Below are 19,821 nucleotides of genomic sequence, written 5' to 3' on the forward strand. Positions count from 1 at the left end.
ATCTATGTGACGCTAAAGAAGGAGAGGACTGAGAGAGGGATCAAAGATAAAGGCATTTTCTCCTTGACAATCGCAGAAAGGGAAAAGAGCACTCAGATTCCAAACGCCTGTAAAAAGCTTGAGAGAACCAGGAAAGGACCCACGAGCAAATTATGACAAGAAACAAAAACAAAAACAAAGGAACCAGTCAATGGAAGAGGTTTTGCCCTAAACGAGAAATAACTGAACAAGGCACAAAATTTGACAAATATTTCATCGCCAACAAATCCAGTCAGATTAACCAGGCATTCTCATGACAACACCGGGGGTGCACAGAATCAGAATCTAAAGGTGTCAAAGTTACATCATAGCAATAAAATGCCGTACACATGTACAATAATTCAACAGCCACCACATGGACAAGTGAGACAAAATGATTTGTCACCGATTCAAATTTCATTCCTCTTACTGAACAAAAAAAAACAAAACAGCAACTAAACAGTTGCTTCAATGTAGGAGAAACAGAACCCTGACCTATATGCAAGCGCAAATACCAAAGCATTCACTGATGATCTTAATTAAGACATCTAACATGTGCTTCACACCATAAAAGAATAGTGCATTTCACTTTAACGGCACACCAACTCCTATGTAATTGAACATTACCATATTCCATTGAAATGGAAATGAAGTCTTTATACAATGGTCATCCCATCCATTACTCATTACAACCTCAACAATTTCACACAAGCTGGGGAATGAACTGAAATGCATAGCATATGTGCAGTACTTTTGACAACAAGTTTACCTGGAAAACATAAACAAGAAGTATCTAAGCAAAAGAAAATGGTTTCATGAACATGCATCATAAATTGCGTGCTGAAATAAAAAAAAGCTACAGATAGAAAAAGAGAGGTGGAATTGGCAGGTGGTTGAGGGAGAAAGAGGCTTGAGGGGATGAGTACCATATAAATCATTTGGAAGAAGAAATACGGCGTAGGGAAGAAATCCAACTACTTGAAGGACCACTGCTATCACCATTTTCTTGAGTAGCATTTGCTTCGGTTGATAAATTTGGTTTTGAGGCATTCCCTTTTGCCAAAACAGCAGGAGTGAATGAAGTAGGTGTCAACTGTGGTGCACCGGTTTGCACCTACAAAAGAAAGAACATCATCTTTCCAGTTTAACTAAAACAGGAAGAACAAGATATAATTGCCTAAAACAATAAAAAGCACAAATCAAATGTTATGAACACATTATCACAAAAACAAACAATTTATTCTTAAAGAAAGAAAAAGAAATAAAAATGCAGAAGAGATTAGCTTGCTTCACTTTCTCTAACCAAAAAGGTTGCGTACATTTCTATCCATAGGGATCCCATGGGTAGGATTTCGATTCGCCGGAGATCTAAATTGCATGTGAACACCAGGATTAGTAGCAGCATTATTCGACCTCATACGATCACCCAATTCAGCCGAAAACAATGCATTATTGTCTGCAAAAACGACATGCAAAAGATTCTAGAATTAGCCATCTCAAAAAAATTGGAAATTATCCTTCTTACATGCATAATAAAAATATTAAATTTATCTTTATTCTTAGTCTGTTTTTCATGCCTTGTATTTCAATTTCAACCTTGTTCATATATGTTCGCAGCACCGAAAACCATATGACAAAAATTAGGCTCCAACAATTAACTAAGAGAGTATATAGATTCCAATGCATAACTCCATTACTTGAAAATAAAAATAACATTAATAATAGCTTCATCTTTACACCAGCTAGTAAATAGAGTGTTTCAATGCACAGGAATCACCTTCAAACAATTGAACCGTTAATATTAAACAACATATAATCATAAGTTATCACTTAACTACCAAATCCATGTGACAAAAAAATCAAACCTCGATGCTTTTCCATGTCCATTGGAACTGCTCGACTACCCTCACCAGATATTGGCTGTGAAAATCAATCGCAGCAGTGTTGGAATATTATGCACACCAACTCACACAGTAAATGAATATTTTTTATAGTAATCTTTCCAAGAAGCTATGAAACATGTTGAATCAGAAAAAATAAATGAAATAACAATGAAAACAAGTTATACCTGCAGCTGGGTCTTACTTGTTTGTGCCTGCTGATACTTCAGAATGGTCCAGTCAAATATATAATCAAATTCATACCCTGCAAGATGACAAGAAACAAATCAACACTTCAAGCAATAAAAGATATGGGGACGATCCACAAATCAATTTCAAACTTCAGTTTTCCGACCAATTTACAATATCCAAGAGTGTGATTTATCACCCACGTGAAACTTTTATGAAGCACGGTATCTATGTAAACTTGGAATAAAGCCTTGGCCCTAACCTTCACGGGTAAACAGTTCGCGAAACAGGCGTTTCAAAAATCCATAATCAGGCCGTTGGTCAAATGTCAACGAATGACAATAATGGAAGTAGGATGCAAATTCCACAGGATGAGACTTGCACAAAACCTTCAAGTTATAATTGATGAGCAACAAAATGCAGAAAAAAAAGACCAGAAATAAAATTATAGATTAATGTATCCACCTCAATGGGAGTTGACAGTTTTTTCTCACATATTTTGTCATATTTTTGCTTCTTCGTTGCAGCTTTCAGTCCCTGCCATGGAAGGCTAGAAGAAGATTCTAGGTTGGTCAAAAATTGTACAAGTAATGATCACATCCTTAAATAATGGAAAGCATATTCAAAATAGTGAAGGAGAAAAGAACAAGCAGACCTTCCTCTCAAGAAATACAGAAGTACATATCCAAGGGACTCCAAATCATCGCGACGGCTTTGCTCTACATAATAAATAAAGCGGGAGTTCAGAGTCTATCACGTCACTCTTTTATTGAAATAAATAAAACAAAGGGAAGTTTAGCTTTACCAATCCCAAGATGTGTATTACAACTTGCATATCGTGCGGTTCCTGTCAAATTCTTATTCTCCCTGTAGAGTTTAAAGTTAAAACAAAATAATGAAGATCAATAAACCTGATATAGACTGCCGCTCACAAGTGTAATAGCATGAAAACGCTGAAACAAATCAGAAAATGATTCAAAGAGAGAAAAAAAATCATAAGTTTAATTTCCCAAACAACAAAAATGAAGGGTGTTGAAAATGAACCAAGATATCAAATGAGGTGTGGCCAACCTCAGGCAAACCAATTACTTAATTGGTAGAACATGTGGTTTCTCAGGACTTCAACTCCCAAGCTCAAACCACATCAATTACATCATGAGCAAAATTTATATAAAAACTAACAAAAATGTAGAAATTTTTGCCAATGGCTTCACAATTCAAAGAGTGAAAAATGTAACCTGTATGGAATGTGCCGGTTTGTTGTTGAATCTCGATATCTTTTAGCAAGACCAAAATCAATAATATAAACCTATAAAGAGTGGCAAGGGAATAAGAAACATAAAAAAATACGAGGTGAAAGGCTATAAAAATCACAAGAAATGCTAACATAAAAATGCCATACCTGATTTGCTTTTCGACCAAGACCCATCAGAAAGTTATCAGGTTTAATATCTCGATGTAAAAACCCTTTAGAATGCACAAATTCTATTCGAGTTATCTATAGATAAAAAAAAGGAAAAATTCCAAATCAGAACACCGAAACAATTTGTTACCACAGAAAAGGAGATAACAAAGACCATTTATCTATAGCTTACCATTTGATCAGCCAACATCAAGACGGTCTTCAATGATAATTTCCGACCGCAATACACAAAGAGATCCTCAAGGCTCGGACCGAGCAAATCAAGGATAAGAACATTGTCATCCCCGTCCACACCAGACCACTTTATACCTGGTATGCCGCCTAAAAAGAGAAATGGAAATGCTTTAGAGACACGTAATGAAGACACAGTTCGATAATCAGTATGACTTAACCAAACATGTTTACTGGAAGTAAGATCATGCCTCAGGACATAAAATAAATCTCAAGGAGACACTATCAACTTTGTGATTGTTGCAGATAAGCAAACAAATTGATGAATCCTCGAGTGAATATATACACTAAAGCTTAATTAACATATCGGTAAAGTAATTTCTGATATATTTCATTTGTCTCAGACATCAAATCAAAATAATTGGAACGAACCAAACATCAATCTATTGTCATTCACACAACCCATGGATTTGAAAAACACGTGCCAATTGCATAGCGAATCCCTTGGGATTCAATAGTACATACTTCCTCCTTGAAGAATGTTGTATAACTTGGCCTCATAAAGAAGTTGAGGGTGCTTGGTTTTATTATTTTCCTGAAAACAGAAACAAATAGCAAAAAAACTTTGATTAGCATCAAAAATTAAATTGGCTTAAAATCTTATCTTCAACAAATAAACAAACAGACCCAATTATCCATTTCTGGAAACATGACCCTTCAAATAAAATAAACCAAATTTCTAACAACCCACGTATACTCAATTTAACAAAATATCACCAATCAATTCATGTGCAATGTGGTCATTTTTTGAAGCAAATGAATAGAGGAACCTGATCCGATGTTCCTTGAAAACAAATAAATGTGAAACCCAATCGATGAAGCACTTAAAACCAACTTACAAGTAAACAAAATAGCAATGGACCTGAATTACAGTAGCTTTAGTCTAATTACCACTTCCATTTCACGAAAACAATAACAATTAAACACAATAAGCGATCCACTCCCGCTGCATGCAATTTTACAATTCTATTCTCTCTCATCAAATATGCAGAAATAGAATCCATCAGTTTCATGAGCTAAAGACGAAAATAATAATAAAAAATAATAATTTCCGAACTCACGATTTTCACAGCGACGATCTCAAAACTATCGATATGCGTAGCTGCGTAGGGGGAAAAAGTCAGAAAAATAATATATAAAAAAAGGTAAATCTAAAGTGACGAAGAGAAGTATGATACACAAATTCAAAAGAAACCTCACCGAGAAAGATTTCACCGAAGGATCCACTACCGATCTTACGGCCGAGCTTGAATTTGCCTCCGATTATCCTCTCCATCAGATCCAATCTCAATTCTCATCAACCGAATCCAAGCTTCTCGAAATTACTGTTTACAAAGAGCAATCGAGGAATTTTTTCCGGACACAAAACAGAAGCCACACACCGAAAAGGGTTTATTGTTTGTTAGGTGATATATATTATTACCCCTATTAATCTCAAAAATCAAAAAGAAAAAGGAAATCGATGCATTGACCAGTTGTACAGTACAACTCGCGTCGGTATTCGATCAGTCTGGCAGCCATGCGGATTTGGGATGGCATGCCAACGTGGAGGAGAGAGAAATAATGTGGATTTCGTAATTTCATGTATTTGCTTTTAATTACAGCAATAATTTACTTTAAAGATTATTATTGAAAGATTTTTTCCAAAATTTTAAATATTCAAAAACTATTAAAAACAAAATTTTCATTTAAAATTAATTACTCAATTAATTTTTTGGGTGATTTCTCAAACATATTTCTCGATCATGTAATAACTTTTCTTTCACTCTATAATCTTTATAATTAAAACGAAAAAAAATCATGTTAATTAAACATTATAAATATTGATCTCCAGTATATTAGATAGATCTTATCAAGTTAATTAAACGTTATAAATAATGAAAAAAACATGTTAATTAAAATGAAGATATATTTATCCATTCATAAATTAGTATTATTGATGGAATAAATATGATTTTATCGTTAAGTTATCTAGAAATATATCCAACCATCCTCTACTTATAAATTATTTAATAAACATTGTCTCTGAATAGCAACGTTTGATCAATGGTTATGAGATCGATTTTTCCTAACAATATAGTTCGGACAAGAATGTCGCGTGTGATTTTTTCAATTCAATTTATCTGACTAGCGTAATTTGCAGGTTGTTGCGTTAGTTTGAACGGTTATTAATGCATACCTATAAATAACGATCGCAGATTTTCTATCATTTTAGAAAAATTAAAAAAAAAAAAAAAACCATTATGTCTATTTTACTCAATGGGCACACTATAGTGTGTGCTAATCAGGAAGAGGTTAAATATTTCGGTCAAACAGCTCACAACTTTTTTAAATATACAAATTAATCCCTAATTTACTATACATATAATCAAATCTTCTGTCTTATTTCATTTTAGTCGCTAGTTTTCAAATAACATCCCTTAAAATCTACGACATTTAGTTTTAAACTCGGATTTATAATCATAAATTTTTAATTCAAAATACAAACAAAATTCAAGAGTTGGTAGATTGTCATAAATCGATAGAATTTGAACTTGTACCTTGCCAAACAAGCTATAACGACGAGCGGATCTTTTATGATATAATTTCACGGAGATATATATATGTGAGATGAGTTGATCCAGTATATAATAGTTAAATTAATATATTTTATATAAAAAATATTGTTTTTTCATGAGTTAGGTCGAGTCAAAAATCTGTCTCACAAAATTAACTTATGAAACATGAGTTTTTTTGTGTATGATCATTATTAAACATCCACAAGTATTATTGTTTTAAAGATACATCTCATTCAATGCATTTACAAAACATATCTCAGTGTCCTTATACACAGTCTCCAAACATAACATGGATACAAGCCGCTTGGGAATGGCTCAAAGTCTTAATGTTATGTGATTTGTGTTGAAATTAATGTTTCATTATTAACAACAAAATTATAATCGAAACTCATAGATTTCAATTTCATAACATAACTGATTTTATATTCAACTCGAATTAGTTTGTTCGACGTTTCATAAGCTTGATTCTCATATTACTTTGTTCCAAAATAGTTCATTTTTCAAGCATCCGTGTCCAGTTTTTTTGTACACTCATTTTTTTAAATAATGAAATTTTGATTTAATGATTAAAAAAATGGCTCAATTTGGTTGACTTGCACACTAATAAACACCTTATATCAACATGGCTAGAGTTAAAAACATTAAGGCTATACTTTGAGAGATATAATTCATTTAGTTTTATTGTTTATAATAAAACATTATATCAAATCTTAAATCCGCACATTACTTATTTATGCATAAACAAATTAAAATGAATTTCAAATAACAACATTATTGGGTGAACTTTAAATTCATCTATATTAGCATGAAAATAATATATAAACATGTAAGTAGTGAATTTGAAGTTTATGATCTTGTTTTTCTAAACAACAAAAATATATTTGAAATTCATTCATTCAAGCACAACCTAAAGTTTCTATTGCGAATTGACTAACCAGATACATTTCTTTGTAATAGCATCTCCATCAATAATGGACATATATATATATATATATGTGTGTGTGTGTGTGTGTTTTTTTTTTATTCCTAAAAGAAAAGAATGTAAGAATTTAGGGAAGTGTTGATTCATAATCACCACACTGTACCAAATTGAGTGTCTCCTTCAACTCAATGCCCACGTCTGAAAGAAAAATGTATAAAGGTTTTTAAAGTAATCCTCTTTTCGTGAAATAAAATACTTTAAATTAAGACATGTCTTGTGATTTGGGAATACCTGAATCCTGCCATCAGAAGTTCCAATAAGCAACATATCTTGATTGGGATCAAGAGCCAAACAATGAATTTTTGCGGTTGAAGAAGTTTGGAGAGTTTCAACTTTGCTGTACTTGTTTTTGCACCAAACTTCTACTGTCCCACCTTTACACCCCAAGTATATCAGTTCGGAGCTCACCGCCATCGTCCGGACTTCCATCGTCGACGCCAGTGATCCGACCAAATTATAGTTTGAAGTGCTCCATATCTATGAATCACGCCAGATTAGTCAAAGATTGGCAGAATTTGGAGATGACAGTGAACATTTGAGTGACTCTCAACACGATCTCGACCAAAAATTTAAACATACAAATATAATGGAAAAAGTGCCCGATCGGCCTTTTAGCCGTCTAGTTTTCAATTCTATTCGTTTTTTCGATCATAAAAAATGTCAACACATATGTGTACAAATGACACGTTTGCATCGACCGATAGTGTATACATAGACAAAAACTTGTGTGAAACGATCTCACGAGTTATATTTTGTGATACAGATCTCTTATTTGGGTTATCTATGAAAAAATATTAATTTTTATGCTAAGAGTATTATTTTTTATTGTGAATATCGGTAGGGTTGACCCGTCTCACAGATAAAGATTTGTCAGACCGTATCACAAGAGACCAACTCGTATACATATATATGTATGTATATTACCTTCACAATGGATCCATCGAATGAAGAACCTGCAGCATATATCAGCCCATCATGAACTTCCAAGGCATAAATAGGATAGGCTCTTTTAATCAAGTTCTTGGATCTATTTTGAATATTTCCCATTGTTCCCGTGACCAAATCAATTTCCTGAAAGGAAAAAAAAACAATTGTCAATTTATTTTTCTGGTTTATGCATATTTTCTTGGCACATATTCCACAAGTATTGTACTCAAAACATACCTGAATGCTATTATCTTGACATCCACAATACAGTTTTCCTTGTACAAGAGCCAAACATTTAGCGTACTTATTCTGGTTAAGGAATTTTGATGATCCATTCCATGAGTGTACCTTAAAACATGTGAATATAAGATCTTTATCTACATAAACTATATTAGATGGTCGGACCCACAAAAAATAATTTAAAGAATATTACATTAGTATGTTAATCTTAGTAATATGATATTTAAAAATATTAAAACTTCGACAAATTATACAAGTACTGTGCTCGTGATATCACATAAAGAATATAGTATACATCAGTTTTGATATACCGTTCTTCATATTTTAATATCATTATATCATATATGTTTCTCATATTTTTATGGAATTTGACATATATGTTGATGGCTCAATGGCTAAAATTTGACCACATCATAGGGAAAGAAAAATACTTCATGTGTAACATAAAATAATCTCTATCATGCCTACTTCCGTATCCACCAATGAGGTGTCAATAATTGGATGTATAATTTGGATATGATTCATCATATCCAATAAATAAGTAACGTCTGATTGGTGAGTAATATGTATATTTTTACATATATAATATCTTCATCTCTTCATGTCCCATCTAAGTATAGGGGTGGCTACGGCCGTACCGAAAATATCGGTATGGAATTTTTTCATACCGATACCGATACCGAAATTTCGGTATACCGTATATTCGGTATGGAAAAAGTTCATATCGGTACCGTACCGACATCGAAAATTTTGTTGGTATACCGATGTTATGTCGGTATACCGAAAACATCGGTATACTGACATTTTTTCGGTATACCGAACTTAAATTTAAAAAAATAATAATAAAAAATTATTTTCGGTATTTCGGTAAATACCGAAAAAAAATATATTTCATACCGATACCGAACATTTCGGTACGGTATGATACCGTACCGAAATGTTCGGTATACCGATTTTTTCGGTAAGTTCGGTATTTTTTCGGTACGATTTTTCGGTATTTCGGTATTTTTTCCCACCCCTATCTAAGTATTAAAACAACCCTTGCTGTGATAATCTAATAACAAGTTGCGATAGCTCAAGCTATCAAAGTTATTTTTGACATCTTCTTTTTTTTGGAAATGTTTGACGAGGACGTCTTGGTTGATAAGGTTGATAATATAATAGAGATTTACGTAGGTTTTAGAATGAAAAAAAAATTATGTCTTCATAGGAAGAGATGCATCAAGAAACCAAATTTATTTTAACGAGCCACGATCTTCTTTAAAAAATTAATATAATAAATTATATACAAGCAATGTGTATAAGAAAAAAATAAAAATAAGAATTGGAGAAAAGACTAGTATATATATATATTACCTTGACTCCAGCTCCTTGAGGAATATAGCAAGCCATGCTATTAGCAACTACTAGGCTGTTTATTTGATCCTTCATCTCCTCAACTTGTTCAAAATGGATTCCATCCTCTTCTACAGACCATACCTGCATACATTTAAGCGAAACTTTCGGCAAGTCGAAATCTAACTCGACTAGCGCAGGACTAGAAGCACGAAAAAAAAAACCGTACCCTCACAGTGCGATCGAGTGAACCGCTGTATAGTTTGTCCGATGATTGTAGTATCGCCAAGCTTGTAACTGGTTTAGTGTGTTCTCGAACTTCTTGAATGATTTGTATCTTGGAACCTTTGTTGGCCCATACCTTTAGCAATGAAGACGAAATTATTGTACGTTTTAAGTGCCAACGGCACCGTTTTATTAACAAAATTCAAAACAATTCAGACAGGAAACTATGTAGCCAATCACACTAGCTACTCCCACGCAAGCAACACTAGGCATTATGAGTTCCGGTAGGACTATTTCTTATCCAGTCCTGTTCCAAAAAATGATTAACTCGAGTTGTCGTCGATTATGAGCACTTATAAACACATTCATATTCCCCCGATATTTTGATGCGACATTGGGCATTACCATCATCTCGGTTGGATATACAATGTTCACATGACATTCTTTCGCATTCCACGATCTCCAGGTACGCATCTAGTGATCTAGATGAACACTCCATGCACGCACATATTAATCCCCGGTCCACAAGTTGGTAGATTGTTGCATCATGAGCTTCAGTAACAACTACTCTGCAACTCTTACATTCAACTAGAATGATTAATCTAAGTCGCTACCGAAGGAAGGATACCCATTTTTAAACACATTTAACGAGCCTTACTTGCAGGAATGGTTGTGTTACTGTGTATGAATGCAATCAGTCTAAAAGGAAACTGATGATACTTACTTTTATAGTTCCATCTGAATGGCCGGAGAAAAAAATTCCTCTGAAGCAGGTTATGGCCAGAACTTCTCCATTCTCGCTGCAATCTTCTTGACATAATTCTTGATGATTCCACAGATCCTGAAACCCTTACGAAGATTAAGGCGTCTAATTCATTAGAATAAACTGTTGCGAGGAGTACAAAACTTACTGCACTCGTGTCGTGCTCTTCTGAGAAGACCTTTAGCATCTCAAATGCCATGACAGATGATTTCTTAAGCTCCCTCAATCCTTTCAGAATATCCTTCATGTGCAAGGATAGCTCATGCAATCCTTCTAAAATATGCAAGAATGCAGGAGTAATAACAAAATGCAACTTGGAAAAATTCAAGCACGCTGTTTACTATTCGTTTAAATTGGCCACAGACCTGGATCGTGGATGAAAGTGTTGAGTGCAATCATGGAAAGGACTCTATTTTCGGTGTTCTTTTCGGTTTTGAAAATGGACACAAATCGCTTGAGCAAACATACGCGCGCAGCACCTACAATCCCCATGTCCGGAAGAATGGACAACATCTGCACAAGCCAACTAGCCGTCATCAAGCATATTGAATATAAATCCTCGTTTGTATTGTCCAGGCCTTCCGCTAAAGCCTCAAACAGCAACCCAAATTCATGGCTGACTAGAAAAAAAGCCACTCTTTTCTCCCAATCTTCAGCAGCTTTCTCTTCTTCCTACAAAGTCAGTAAAAAGTATCAACAACTTCAGCTATCAATTCGCAGCTAAATATGGTCCGAGCCAGAGGTGGGTGAGCAGTAGTGGCATTGTGGCAACCCCCTATTTAGTTTTTCGTTCTCTCTTGATCCATGTAATTTTAGTAATATATTTTCATGATTTTGCCCGTGAATTTTTCAGGCTTAAAAGCTTTAGTTTCACGCGATACTAAAATCCTGACTCGCAGCTAGAATCACAAAATTTGATGAAAAAAGAAAATGACCATTGTGTCCTGAGGATCGGTAGAAACATTGTGGCGCCGCTGATCCTTTCTCATAAAGGCTCGATAAGTCCTGTCAAGCCCGGCTCGTTTAAGAAGAATGGCTCTTGACAAGGATTTCCCTGAATATGAGAACCTTCCCTGCAGTGCAAGCACTGTCTCTGCAGCTGAAATCTGAGTAACCGGAGACTCTGAATTTCTGAGACATGAAATAAGAGCATCCATGGCCTCTTCACGATATATGCTCATCTTTCTCGGTTCATCCTAAAATATTCACATCGTTAGTTCAGATGTTAATAAGAAAGAACAAATACACGATAAGTAAGAGACGCGTACGAGAAGATCAAGTTGCAAAACTAGGCCGGCCACTATGGGAGACTGAGTCTGCGGCGTATTTTGTAGATATGTAAGAAGAGAATGCATTGTACTGAAGGTACCTTCTTCCTTCAAGATGTGCAAGATTTGTTCGTTCAAATTTCTTCTGCAGAATTTTGGACAGAGTAAGTCACACACGATCATAATGACAAACAAATACTGATGATGAATAGGCTTCACCACCTGTTCATTTTTACTAGTTCCGACAGAAAATGAACGATCTCGAACTGTTCATCGTCATTTACTTCAACAAAGATCTCCAACATACCAGCTAATTTGGCTTTACTAGAAATAACGTTCCTGCATTTCCCATCCTCCAGCATGCATCTCAGCAAAATACTCACAGCTGCAGTCTTTTCCTCCACACGTTCAGCTTCCAAACTAGATATCACTTTCTCAATGACTTTGGCTGAAAGAATGCTTCTCAAGATTTCAGTTACAGTTGCTTCGTAGGAACTTCGAAGAATCTGCCCAAGGAGAATCACTGCTGCTGTTTTGGCCGTTGTATGCATCTTCGGCACATTATCATTAGCATCGTCATCAAGTACTTGCAAAAGATAGTCCACAATATCCATGTCAACAAGACTCTTAGCCGCAGGCCTTAAGAGGTGAACTAAAACAAGTGCTTCAATTAAGCCTTTCTTGAAAAGTTCAACAAAGCATTCCACATCGGAATCAACCCTTTTTAGTGTCTTGATAACATTGTCATCTCTTGATCCGAATTCGGTCAGGAGAAAAACAATTGACCTCAAGACTTTGGTATCCGCGGAGTTGAACATTGTCTCCACGAACCCATTAATCACCGGTGGTTTCGATAGCATGGCCATAATTTCCGAATCCGCGTTTGCTTCCTGCCAGCACCTCTCGATTCTGAGGACAGCCATTTCAGAATCCCCCAAGACTTCTGATGTACAAAGGTCTGTAATCGCAAGTCGCAGCTCGCTCATGGTTGCATCAATGGTGGCTTGACTTATCACACTATTTGGTGAAGACAAATGAATGGACGGCCCGAATTTCGGTTCACTAGCCGCTCTTACCCCTCCATATGGGCTATAATCAGAACCTGGATTCTGTTCTTTCCAGCTTGCAATAAGACGTTTGAGCACGTAGTTCGTCTTAGGCAGCACAGTACCGGTATGCAGCGTCTGTCGAGTAATGGGACACGTAGAATTTCCCCTGTCCAGCCATTGTTGAATTGCGCTCCTCTCGTAGGTCTGTCCGGTCTCGAGCGTTACAGGGTCATCGAATATATGAGTAGTTATGGGGCAAACAAAATCCTTTGGGAGAGTATGCTTTCCTCCACCAATATGAATACCCACATCTCCCATTATAGAAGAGGGATAGCTGATATAAAACAAAGTTCAAGAAAAGAATCAATCACATTTTCAAACAGATAAAACAATCCCATTAATGCTTCCAAAAAAATCACTTACCGGCTTGATTCTTCACCCGAAAAAGGTCGCTTTTGCTTCTGGGCTGGTTGGCTCCGCCTGGAGTCAAACAAGGCCGTTGGTTTGATCGTTTCCTATGAGATAAATAAATAATTAAACAAGATCAGCATTGGAATATCAGAACATAAAACATCGGGACTTTCATTTATTTTCCTTGTTAATGTCGATGAATTCCACCTCTATTTCAGCTTCAGAATCTGAGGAAGAATCATGGGTGGCGTTGTAATCATCACCACCTTTGCTGGTTTGACTTCTCGTTAAGATTCTGGGCGAAACTCTCTCGGGGAAAAAGGATGGAAACCTTGACAGATTCTTTGTCCCGTTGCTCAGTTCAAGCGATTTATCTGCTTCAGTCCACATTGGCTGTTTTAACATTCAAAACAAATTTTCTTTTTTAGCTGTTTCGTCCTTTTCTTAAAAATATACTACACCAAAAATAAATAAATAATATATATATATATATATATATATTTTGTAGGTTATTTGTGATACGGTCTCATGAATCTTTATACGAGTCAATCCTACCGATATTCACAATAAAAAGTAATACTTTTGCATGAATGACCTAAATAAGATATCTGTCTCACAAAATACGATCTGTACACAAATTTTTGCGATGTATATATATATTCTCGTATATGGACTTCATCGGGTGAACTAATTAAACAGCACAGCCATACTGAGTATTTTTGGCGGATTAAAAATATTAAGGTAGTAATAAAACTTAATACGTAAATATTTTCTCACTCAAGCTATGGTTTGAATATCTAAAATGTTTTTTCTCCAAGTGGAAGTGATAATGATGTATTTGGATTTGGGTTAGTCTCACTTTTAATTAGAATTAATATTAAGAGACAAAAAGTTGTGTGAGTTGGTTTAGTCTCACTTTTAATACGTGTTAATATTAAGAGACAAAAACTTGTGTGAAACGGTCTCACACAAGTAGTTTGTGAGATGGATATTTTATTTGGATCATCCATGAAAAAGTATTACTTTTTATGCTAAGAGTATTAATTTTTATTGTGAATATCGGTAGGATTGACCCGTCTCACAGATAAAGATTCGTGAGACCGTCTCACAAGAGACCTACTCATATTAAGATGTACGCATTACGTACTAGTATAATTTATTTTTTTATAAAAATAAAATAAAATAAAGGTCATGTTACATGTATAATAAGATTTACACTTTAGGTTACATGTTGCATTTGAAAAGAAAAAACTATCTTAAATGTATTTTTGAAAGAGTTTTCTAAAGAAAATGCAAGGATAATTTTATTATTTCAAATACATTTAGTAATTAAACTTGTAACTCTTATTATACATATAATATTTTTCGAAAATAAATGATAAATAAAAATACAAAAGTGACGTTTTTTGTAAATAAATGTCCACCAAAAGACAGTAAAAATGTGACAAAAAAATGTGACATTTCTGTGATCAAATAGTCATCAGAGAGCAAACAAAACAGATGAGTGATATTTTCATAATTAAAGAACCATCAAAAGGTAATCAAAAAAGTTTTGAAATTATCAATTTGTCTAATATTTTGATTTTAATTAAAATTAAATTATGATTAAATCATAAATTTTCAAAAGCTTCACTGAATTAATTAAGAACATACTGAACTTTAATATAGTCAAGATAGAAAGATCAAAGAAACCTAATCAAACTATAAAAATTTTTTTAATATAAAATAATGACTAAATAATTATTTTTCCATAGATATAATATATACAATAAACTTTTTTTAAAAAATTTAAATTATCACAAAGTACTCACGTTTGTGCTAGGAGAAAGAAAGAAAAAATCATCCAAATAAAATTGAAATAGTAGGTCTCTTGTGAGACGGTATCACGAATCTTTAATATAAAAAATAATATTTTTTCATGGATGATCCAAATAAAAGATATGTCTCACAAAATACGACCCATGAGATCGTCTCACGTGTTTTTGCCGAATTGAAAATAGACAAATATCGCATAAGTTAGTTCTGTTTTTTTTTTTTTATCAAAATTTTTCAAAGAAGATTAACGAGAGCTGCATGATATGTAAAAGCATTACATTATACCGTCTGTAAGTGGGACCAAATTCCTGGCTGTTCATCTTCTTCTCTTCATCGCTGCACACAGCCGTCTCACCACGGCTTTCGATATTGCTCCTTTGCAGTACTATTGAAGGTGGAGCAACGACATTTTTCTCGTTTTTATTTTGCAAAACCTCTTTAAAGTAACCCACAAATGTCCTGCAATTCTCGTCGAGTAAATCCTCGTAATCCCTCTCCAAATCCTTGAGGGAAGAAGCCTGGTCGCCGCTCATTTTCGACAACAGTGTTGTATTGTTGGAAACTATGGATAAATGATCATCACTGTAATTGCCACCTGAATCGTCAATATTAAAGGATGGATTAGAGGCCAAGATGTTTGATCTGTGATCGTTGTACCATTCGAGTACAGGGAGAAAATGCACGAGAAACAATTCTTCGAACAGAAATGGCGCGATTTCTCGTCGACACAACGAAGGGTCTGCGCGGAACACATCGAGAAGACTGATCGAAGCGTCAACGGGCCGGTGGGAGAGGGAGTACACTAGAGACAAAAGAAACGAAGAAAACGCAGTATTTTCAGAAGAAAGAAGCTTTTCCGCAAGGCGGAGAGACGAGCTCCGTATTGAGGAGCTGGTGGTTGAGATGGCGTTTTCTACAGTTTGCGAGGCGAAGTTGAGGGATTTGGTGAGTGGGGCAGGAAGTCTGCTCGTGAGAGCAGAGAAAACATGGAGGCGTAGTTCGGGTCGAGAGAGTGTTTCGGCGAAGAAGGCGGCTGTGTGCTGTAGCACGGTCTGTGGCACCGTGGTGGCTCCGGCAGCCATTACGGCGGTCGATCGGAAACTTCAATCAAGAGAGGTGGATTTGGATTGAAATAATGATGGATCGCAGCTACGTACAAATCAATGGTTGTTGATAATTGGAGATTTGAGATTTGCCGGCTGGGCCGGCCATGTCTATTGTCCATTTGCCGCGTCGGAGAATGAATCTGAATTCTTAATTTGGCGGAAATTCTGATTCAGACAACACAAAGCGAACATAAAAGTGGACCAGATCCACCAGCATGAATCAGTCCTCCTATGCATAATAATTAATTTAATTATCATATTCTCAAAATTGAATTTATAATATATCATAAATTAAAATTATTTTTTATATCAAAAATATTATTCAAAATTCTACTCGCTTCACATAAACATGATAATTACAAATTCATCGGTCTAATTTCAAATTCGAAGTCGAATAAAAAGCATTTTTTTTGAAAATTTATCTGGGAAAAAAATATTTTACGCGTGACCATGGAGGTTAATAATGAGAGAAAGGAAAATATTTTCGAAATGAACTTAATAAACATTAAAAATTTATGATGAAATAAAAAGGACATATTTTATATATATAAAAACTTTATGGTTTACGTACTCTAAAAATGGCAGAATATATGCTCTTGTTTCCGTGAACTCAACTGAGGGGTAAACGATATTCGAGCCGGTTTGCGAGTTTTTTGAATCGGTTTTGAGCCAGTTCGATAAATATTTGATTCATATTCGAATTTATCGAACTCGAGCCTAACCTGAACATATTCGAAATTTTTTTGAGTGGAACTCAAATTAAAATTATTATGTTCGATAGTTCGTGAGCCTTAATATTTTATTAATATAATAATGATATAATAAATGTATATGCAATTCGAACTTTTCGGAAATTTCGAGCGTTCGAACAAAGTTCTCGAACCTTAATATCTAAATAATAGTTCGAATAGTTCACGAATAAGTTCGACTATTTCGAGCCGAATATGAACTCGAACTTCATTTTTCATTTCGAGCCGAGCTCGAGTCAAAATATTTGAAATTTTCGAGCTTCAAATCGAGCTTGAACTCGAACTCGAATATACTTAATTCGAGTCGAACTCGAGCCTTAATTTTTTACTATTATTAAGCTTGATTTGGTTACTTGACAATGAATTGCAAGCTAACATCACTCGACCAGAGCTCGACTCAGGTGTGAAGAGCTCGACCCACATGTGAGTCGAGGGTTATGGGTTGAGATTTGGGTCGAGTCAACACACATGCTCAAACCACACACACAACCCACACGTGCTCGACCAACATATGACCCACACATCAGATGATCTCTTGTGAAACGGTCTCACGAATCTTTATCTGTGAGACGGATCAATCCTACCGATATTCACAATAAAAAGTAATACTCTTAACATGAAAAGTAATATTTTTTATGGATGACTCAAATAAAAGATTTGTTTCAAAAAATACGACCTGTGAATTAGTCTCACACAAGCTTTTGCCAAAATGTTTAATTCAAATCTAGCATGCTTCTTCCATGGCAACAGAAATTTTAAGGATTTGAAAATTTTCAAGTATTTTAAAGATAAAGATAAATGTATTTGAAATTTCTTCAAGACCATCAATTTCAATATAGTTCATTTAAAATATTTAAATCTTGCAATTCGAACTAAATCTTAGGATTCGATCTTCAAAAGAAATAAAAATATCTAGGATTCAAATAATAAATACACTGCATCTGTTGTTTCCTAGTCTTTTAAACAGACAACTTATAATTTTTTTTTAATAAAAAACTGAACTTATGAAATTTAAATGTTGTAAAATAAAAGGGTTTTTTTTAATCTATTGTAATTGTCTCAAGACAATTGTAAAAATGGAGAAATCAAAGATAAATTTGAATACTTTCAACAGTAAATTGTATGAACTGGGGCAAACTGAAACGCATAAATCTATGGAATATAAGTTGATACGCCATTTTTTGTATTTCACCACATCAAACAACACTGCAAAAATTCGAACAACATATCCATATCATCCCTAAGCAACTCCCTAATCGAACAAAATAAAGTTTTCATCTGTTTTTATCATCTGATATATCAATGCATGTAGATACTACACTCACAAACTTCAAGAAACGTGGCATTTCGGCCATGTGTCGACAGCCGAACATGCTAGGGGCGTTAACTGCCCGAAAGAATGCGAATGGAACAGGGCCAAGATTTCTTCTTCTCGGGTTGGATTCTAACCATTTCCAGGCCACCTGAACATGTTCCAAGCAAATTATTGTCAACCTTCTGATCAAGATTGCAACTTGTACTCACCTGACAATCTCCATTTCAATTCTATCTGATAAATTTGAGGGGATTACATCATCTCCAATCCTTGACCAAGACCACCTTAATTAATATGAACTTTTGATCACCTGCAATACATGACCAAACGATTACTTGGGCTCGATCCGGTTTGTAGTTTCTTGAGAGGAGATGAGTTTATAGGAGAATCTACAAGGTACGTACTCCAAGTTTATATATACCTTAGCAAAGAATTAACAATGCATTTGTAAAGGAAATGATTGAGAAATTGTAATAAAAGATTGAGGATTTTATTTGTATTATTGTTGATTATGAATATCTATCAGAAAACACTTACCTATACATATGCATACACTTGCATCTTAAATGAAACTGGGAATGAGAAGACACCATGTTGAATTAAAATAATGACTGGAGAATTCAAGGGATCTTGCAGGTGCAAGTACTCGGTAACATGTAAGCATATCTGGGAAAAAAAAAAAGAGAGCTGCTCCAAGTCTACAGATCAAATACTCAAGAATTTCTTATAATGAAATATTTTATGAAACTGATTTTTCAATGCATGAGTTATTGTCTACTCTGATAATAATCACAAATATGAAAATCCATGCAAAAGGAGCAAAAAGTGATATTGGCGCGGCTCAATCTGAGATCGTCGTTTACTCGCCACATGTGTAAATCCGTCTTCAAATTGAACCTCACCAATATCTCGTTCTTTAACTCCCAACATGCATCCATTACTAGAGTTATTTTTTAATATTCTTGATTAAACTTCTGGAAATTCTTCTTAATTCCTCTCAAGATTTTGCTTGGTAACAACCAAAATACAACACATTCCATTATAAAAGGAGTAAAGGATGCATCAAAATGGTCCTACGTAGGATCAGAAATGACAACATAATCATTACTTATGCCGACCTTAATCAACAGAAAAATAGACATGGAATCATAGGAGATGTTTCTGAAGAGGGTTTTCTATGTTTGGTCGTTGGGGTTGGTAATTTAGAAGTATAATCGCAAAAAAATTATTGATTTTTTAACTTTGCCAACCGACACGATCTGGCATTTTTTTTCTTGAGGAGCGAAATCATTCATCAGGCAAGAAAATGTGGTCATACCAAGAAATTATAAAGAGCT

General features: G+C 34.7%; 2 protein-coding genes across 3 annotated transcripts; both read right to left on the reverse strand.

The window, feature by feature from the left end:
* Positions 1–631: 631 nt before the first annotated feature.
* On the reverse strand, positions 632–5,154 carry LOC142528819 (casein kinase 1-like protein 3). The gene is made up of 15 exons (XM_075634015.1): positions 4,942–5,154; positions 4,803–4,843; positions 4,207–4,276; positions 3,683–3,831; positions 3,490–3,585; positions 3,326–3,396; positions 2,893–2,954; positions 2,743–2,806; positions 2,553–2,637; positions 2,350–2,476; positions 2,087–2,163; positions 1,884–1,938; positions 1,338–1,474; positions 945–1,132; positions 632–787 (listed from the first exon to the last, which is right to left on the reverse strand). Exons 1-14 carry the CDS (start codon positions 5,015–5,017, stop codon positions 953–955), a joined length of 1,290 nt encoding a protein of 429 aa, XP_075490130.1. The 5' UTR covers positions 5,018–5,154; the 3' UTR covers positions 632–787; positions 945–952.
* A 2,007-nt stretch (positions 5,155–7,161) lies between these two features.
* Positions 7,162–16,617, reverse strand: LOC142528825 (putative E3 ubiquitin-protein ligase LIN-1). 2 transcript variants are annotated; one of them, XM_075634027.1, is made up of 15 exons: positions 15,593–16,617; positions 13,707–13,892; positions 13,512–13,603; positions 12,262–13,422; positions 12,040–12,184; positions 11,707–11,967; positions 11,137–11,443; positions 10,920–11,044; positions 10,733–10,849; positions 10,013–10,144; positions 9,805–9,927; positions 8,446–8,556; positions 8,206–8,352; positions 7,513–7,758; positions 7,162–7,419 (listed from the first exon to the last, which is right to left on the reverse strand). In XM_075634027.1, exons 1-15 carry the CDS (start codon positions 16,394–16,396, stop codon positions 7,402–7,404), a joined length of 3,975 nt encoding a protein of 1,324 aa, XP_075490142.1. In that variant the 5' UTR covers positions 16,397–16,617; the 3' UTR covers positions 7,162–7,401. The 2 variants fall into 2 exon arrangements, with proteins under 2 accessions (XP_075490142.1, XP_075490151.1); XM_075634036.1 differs by having other exon boundaries at positions 7,171–7,419; positions 15,600–15,737.
* Positions 16,618–19,821: the final 3,204 nt, after the last annotated feature.

Source organism: Primulina tabacum, chromosome 2 (genome assembly GCF_025594145.1).
Source record: "Primulina tabacum isolate GXHZ01 chromosome 2, ASM2559414v2, whole genome shotgun sequence".
Classification (NCBI taxonomy): Eukaryota; Viridiplantae; Streptophyta; class Magnoliopsida; order Lamiales; family Gesneriaceae; genus Primulina; species Primulina tabacum.

Excerpts from the sequence above, each read along its gene's own strand:
- LOC142528819 (XM_075634015.1), bottom strand. The coding sequence starts at position 5,017 with ATGGAGAGGATAATCGGAGGCAAATTCAAGCTCGGCCGTAAGATCGGT. Across the intron at positions 3,586-3,682 it reads TGATGTTGGCTGATCAAATG|ATAACTCGAATAGAATTTGT; the intron begins GTAAGCTATAGA and ends TTTTATCTATAG. Across the intron at positions 1,133-1,337 it reads GGATCCCTATGGATAGAAAT|GTGCAAACCGGTGCACCACA; the intron begins GTACGCAACCTT and ends TTTCTTTTGTAG.
- LOC142528825 (XM_075634027.1), bottom strand. The coding sequence starts at position 16,396 with ATGGCTGCCGGAGCCACCACGGTGCCACAGACCGTGCTACAGCACACA. Across the intron at positions 13,423-13,511 it reads TCGGGTGAAGAATCAAGCCG|CTATCCCTCTTCTATAATGG; the intron begins GTAAGTGATTTT and ends GTTTTATATCAG. Across the intron at positions 8,353-8,445 it reads GTCAAGATAATAGCATTCAG|GAAATTGATTTGGTCACGGG; the intron begins GTATGTTTTGAG and ends TTTTCCTTTCAG.